Source organism: Solanum tuberosum, unplaced genomic scaffold (assembly GCF_000226075.1).
Source record: "Solanum tuberosum cultivar DM 1-3 516 R44 unplaced genomic scaffold, SolTub_3.0 scf00549, whole genome shotgun sequence".
Lineage (NCBI taxonomy): Eukaryota > Viridiplantae > Streptophyta > Magnoliopsida > Solanales > Solanaceae > Solanum > Solanum tuberosum.
The window spans coordinates 284,357-290,579 of NW_006239490.1; the positions used below are offsets into that span (position 1 = coordinate 284,357).

General features: G+C 31.5%; 1 protein-coding gene across 1 annotated transcript; it reads left to right on the forward strand.

The window, feature by feature from the left end:
* Window positions 1-2,255: 2,255 nt before the first annotated feature.
* Window positions 2,256-3,574, forward strand: LOC107058625 (putative late blight resistance protein homolog R1A-10). The gene is made up of 2 exons (XM_015304544.1): window positions 2,256-2,787; window positions 2,874-3,574. The coding sequence occupies exons 1-2, from the start codon at window positions 2,256-2,258 to the stop codon at window positions 3,572-3,574; spliced, it is 1,233 nt and encodes a 410-aa protein (XP_015160030.1).
* The last annotated feature ends 2,649 nt before the right edge of the window (window positions 3,575-6,223 follow it).

Genomic DNA, 6,223 nt, shown 5'->3' on the forward strand with positions numbered 1-6,223 from the left:
GTTCACTCCTGGAACATGGAAGATGTTTGGATTAATTTGGTTTATAGTGCTAATCACTTGTAATACTTATCATGCAGTGCATAGAGTGAATAGCCATTTTGTTTATATCAGTTCGGATTTAGTTTTATGTGAATTTGTTGGAAGACAGTAACTTAAAGTAGCCATCTTTTATCATTAGCATGACTCGGGTTATTAGTATTTTTTTTTAGGATTTGTACTCATTTTATAGGTTTTCACTGTTTAGTCCAATAGAGTATTTGCCATATATTAATTTAGGTGTTGTTTATGATTTATTTTTGATATATTATTGCTCTATTATTTTTCGGACACTAATCCTTACTATCATTTTTGTTGCATGTGATACCAATCCGAGTTCACTTTGGACTCCACTCTTGCATATCCTTGAGTCGTTTCGAGTCATCCTCATATTTTCGATGAAAAAGAAGCTGAAACAGGCCCCCAGAAGTCCAAAAGCAGGCTGTATCACGTTGTGTACAGAGGAATATGCAAAATATATGCAAATATACAATGATATACAAGTCGAATGCGGAAATACTAGGCATAAATTCGAAATACAGGTGTTGAAAGTTGAAGTGGGTTGTATACATTCGGTATGCAGCTCGAGATACAGGAAACGGGGCCAATATACGAGTTGTATGCACCGATATACAACTTGTGTATACAAAAAACGGGAATGGATTTCAAAGTCCAAAAATCAGCATCTTTGGCCCAATGTTTCTGGGCTATAATAGGTCCAAAGTTGAATATTTCCCTTCCCTCTCTTACTTATTTTATTCTATTTGACTAACACTTTGATTATCTTATGGTTCAATTTAATTAAATACCCAAAGATCACCATTTCACATATATAATATATATATATATGTAGATTTGGCCCAATGTTAAATTAAAATATGTAGATTTCATACTTAGTTTTAATTCTATTATTTGTCTCGTCGCTAAGTTACTTCTCCTTAGAAAAACCCCATTTAGTCTCATTTCCCTTAAGATAAATAGAAATGATAAAAAAATAATAATAATAGTAATAAATAAATTAGTTAAAATAAATAAGTTCTTTTACCTAATTAAAATTTTTAAAAAAATAAGTCCTTTATTTAGTCAAAATTTCAAAGTTAGTTATAAAGTAAATAAGTTCTCTTACCTAGTTAAAACTTCAAAAAAGTTAGTTTAAATAAATGAGTTTTTTTTTTACTTGGTTAAAATCTCAATAAAATTAGTTAAAATAAATGAATTCTTTTACTTAGATAAAATTTCAAAATTAGTCAAAAGCATTTTGGTCAGATCGTCGGTCAACCGCGAGTTAGCGGACATTCCGAGGGCCTAACACCTTCTCGGAATGTACATTTGAACTCGTAACCCTTTTTCTAATTGATTTTATCTGTTTAAATCATTTTGAAAAAATCTTGTATTTTTTCTTGATTTTTTACTAAAAATTAAGTGGCGACTCTGTTCTTTTGAAAATTTGATTACTCTTTAACTATAAGTTTAATCGATTTTTCAAAACTCGGTCATTTTTCCTTTTACATATCTTTTTAAATAAAACAGTACTTATGCATTATCCTTTTTTTAATAATAGGCATTAATATGAAGAAATTAATATAAAGAACGGCAAGGATAATAATTAACTTTTTTGTGATTATGAGAATGAAGAGTCGCTTGGCATGGTACGGTATAAAAATAGTACCGAATAAGATATATGTATTAGTAAAGTTGGTCATGCTTAGATTATTAAAAAAATTGTGGTTGAAAAATGAGAGAAATCCCTCTATTTATAGTCAACAAAGGGTAGTATGAACAAATGTTTTTTGTGTCTTATCTGAAAAGTCATAACTTTTCTGAGAAGTCACAACCCTTTGAAAAAGTCACAACTTATTGAAAAAGTCACATCTCTTTGGAAAAGTCACAAATCATGGAAAAATCATAACCCTTTGAAAAAAGTCACAACTTATCATAAAAGTCACAACACTCACCGAAAAAGTCACTACCTAAGTTAAGGATATTTTAGTAATTTAACATTCAAGTTAGGAATTCATGCTTCTAAGGTAATATAGATATAGATATAGATTGGTTTTATATAAAAAAAAAATTTAAAAAAATTTTGAAAGGTCAGGTATATATGGACCATTCTAAAGCACACATTTCTTATCCTCTTCAGTGTGCAAAAGATTATAGAAAAAAGTTAATCATTTGCACAAAACAAAGCTACTAAAGCAGGGAGATTAAATCCTTCAGAAATGGCTTCTGCCGCTCTTTCTTCACTTATGTATACATTGGAACAACTCTTCAAACCTAATCAATCTTTCGTTTGTCCATGCTCTACACAACATCTTCAATCTCTCTATCAAAATCTTTCTGCTCTGCAACTTTTCCTTGACAATACTACCACAAAGGATATTGAAACTCTTAAGTTTATAGAAAAGAGGATCAGAGATGTAATATACAAAGCAGAAGATAAAGTTGATTTAAGCCTAAGAAGTATCGTTTTAGCAGATTGCACAGAGAATAAAGAAGGGGCTTGTAAATTCTTTGAGGAAGAATTGGTACAAGTGGAAAAAGATGTTGATTCTCTCAGGCAAGAGGTGATGCAGAATGAGTTTAACAAGCATGGAAGCAAATCCGCAGTAACTCTCTCCTCACCAGAAAAAAGTACAATTGAGGAAAATAGTATTGTTGGGATGGAGGATGACTTCAACACCATACTTGATCGCCTCACTGCCCAAACAGACGAGTTACCTGTCATACCAATTTTTGGTATGGGAGGTATAGGTAAGACAACTCTTGCCAGAAAAGTTTATGATGATTCATACATTCGTTCTCGATTTGATAACAAGCATGGGTCACTATCTCTCAAGAATACAGTGAGAGACAAATGCTTCTTGAACTTGTCTCTTCAATTACTGGAAGCAAGCAAGAAACAAGCAATGGTGAACTAATGGAGATTGTGTATAGAGGCCTGAAGGGTAGGAGATTTCTAATTGTCATAGATGATATTTGGGGTACTGAGGCATGGGACCAAATCCAAAGAATACTTCCCAAAGATAACAATAAAAGCCGAATTCTATTAACCACTCAGCTCAAGTATGTTGCTGATTATGTCAACAACCCTGATTTTCTGCCTCATAGTAAGTCTTTCCTAAGTCTAGAAGATAGTTGGAATCTATTCACCAAAAAAATATTCATAAAAGATCATTGTCCTCCTCTTCTAAAAGAAATAGGGAAGCATATTGTACAACAATGTCAAGGATTACCTCTCTCTATTGTTGTCGTTGCTGGACTTCTTGTAAAAATGGACTTAACGCATGACAATTGGAAGGAGGTTGAGGAAAATCTGGACTCATTCTTTGGTATGGTATCTGAACGATGCCAATCAATTCTTTCTCTGAGCTACAACTACTTGCCCCAATATTTGAGGGCTTGTTTTCTCTACATTGGAGGTTTTCGAGAAGACAGAGAGATTGATGTTTACAAGTTGATTAGGCCATGGATTGCTGAGGAATTCGTAAAGGCAAGAAGCAATAAAAAGTTAGAAGTGGTGGCAGAGGAGTATCTATAAGAGTTAATTGATAGAAGTCTAATTTTGACCGGAGAACAAAGTGTTGGGTTTTAAAGGTGTGAACAGGAAATGAAGGGTTGTGACTATGCCGAAGAGTTGTAAACTTTATGAAAGGTTGTGTCCTTTCTAAAGGATTGTGACCGTTTGAAAGGTTATGCCTTTTCCAAAGTGTTGTGACCTTTCTGAAAGGTTGTCTTCTTTCCAAAGGGTTGTGACCTTTACCCTTTGTTGGCTATAAATAGAGAGGTTTTCTCTCATTTTTCTGCATCGAATTCTTCCCTTCTTTTGCATACATTTCTTACAAACCAAAATTGATCGATCGTGTCTGTGTATGTGATTCATTGCTGTCATTTTGAGTTCGTTGAAATTATCGAAGTTTGAGGTACCGCTACTTCTTTAATGGTTAATCCATTTTATCTTGGGAGGAATTAATCTGCAACCTCGGGTACTTGAGGGGATTAAATTTCTTAAGGACACACAGTGGGTTCTGTGGACTCGGATAGTTCTTTGTGTTTTTCTTTTCATCTTTTATTATTTCTGGTTTGCTAATCTGAATACAGGAGATAACAAGCTTAAAAAATTTATTGATGGTATTTTCTGTGGTAAGGAAATTACTTCTATTTTTTCTGTTCTTTTTATTGGGGAAAGAACAAGATGAAAAATGAGAATTATTTTATCATATGATAAAAGAGATTTGGGATGAATTAGTACTACTTTAGTATGTTAGAGTATATTTTTTGTAGTAAGTTTTCCTTGGATGAGTAAGATTATTATTATTTTCTTCTCAAGTGCATTCAAGCATTGCACCCTTCAGTTTTCTTTCAATGAGAAAAGTTATTTTGTGCATAAAGGCTAAGATGTGCACTTTAATTATTTTTTCTATATTCTTTGTTTTATATAACTATGAGAAGAAGTAAGTGAACAAATGTTGTCTCCTAACAATATTTGAACATGAGTTTAGTTTCTCGTTGAAAATTCAATGTCTTCTGAGGAAAATTGGAATATGATAGAAACTGGAAAAGAAGGAAAAAATTAGCAACAAAAGTGACTTGCATGGAATCATTGCTGACAAATACAATGTGATTCAATGGGGGTAATAATCAAGTTTTATCTTTATTTCCCTTGATTATTATTATTTTTCTATCCTTTATAAGTTATGAGATTTATTTCATAAATGTTAGGATAGATGATCATTATGTGATGATCTCAGAATATATCTTTATTAATATTAATATGTATTCTGTTTAGAGGAGGAAAAAAAAACTTTTGTAGTTTTCTACTCCATGTGAAATTTGATTGTGTTTGACTTTTGGAGACTAAAATCTTCTGGATTTTTTGTTTAGTCCTTTGTTTTGAAGAATATAAGAACTACACGAACAAATCAGATTGTGCATTGGTTTGAAGAATATAGAAACTTCACCAATTTGTTAAATACTCTGTTTGAATAAATATTCTGACTTAAAGAGTACAAAATCTTTGTCAGGAATAATAAGACTAAATGATTTGAAAAAGATAAAATCTTCATCGTTAGCTAGAAACATTGTTGTATTTGAGGTTTCTGGAGATTAAAACATTTTTGGTTTACTACTCTGTCTGAATGTGAAACTGATGCGAAGAATATAAAAACTTCATCAGAATTCAAGGTTCATTCGGTTAACGATTAGAAGAATATAAACTTCATCGTTAAACTAGAAACAAGTTGTATAAAGATTGAATCTTTATTGTTAGTATTCTAAATACTAAGTGGTTTGTCTAGTTGTGACAGAAAGGGGAAAAAAACCAACTAGTGACATAAAATTAGTGATTTTTGCGCCTGCAATGGGGGTTTATATGGATTAAATCTCCAAAAGAAGGCTTCGTGTTGCCAATATGTATTTTGATGGTATACAATATGAAAGCATGGGAAAAAATATGTGGAAAATAATTTCAAATACTTGAAAAATATTGTTGAGAACATATTTAAATGTGGGGGGTTCTTTACTTATGATAAAGACAAAATTAGACTTACTATCTAATTTAAATTTAAAAGTACAAGATATGAACTTTGATGACATTCTTGTATTATGTTAGTCCCACAAAATTCTTCGAGTATATTTGATATTGTGGTCGTTGAGTCTCTCTTTACTAGTATATGATATGACTAGTATGAAACCACAAAATTATATTACTCATTGAAAAGAATTGTATTCTTTGATGAAAAAGTGTCACTTAAAATATTGTGATTTTTCATAAAAAGATATGTCTATTTGTATAGACATGAACATTGGTGAAAAGTGATATGTTATGTTTGTGTTGTAAAACAAACATTTGGGTCATATTGCCCTTATTGGACCGATGAGACTATGATCATGGGTAATTCCATAACAAATTGAATGTTATGGAAAGGTCCTCTAAAAAGGACATATGGCAAGGTGTTGACTCTAAAACAATGTCAAGAAAGTTATAAAAAGTAAAGAACAAAATATTTGTGGGAAAAGGTTACCTCACAGAAGGTCTTTTCAAACTTAGTATTTATGTTTGTTCTTACTTGCTTGAATCAAATTATTTGTGACATAAATGCTTAGGACATGTCAATTACAAAACCTTGCAAAAAATTGATCAACTTAGAAGTTTTGCCTAACTTCTAGTGCAATAAATCAAAATGTCAAG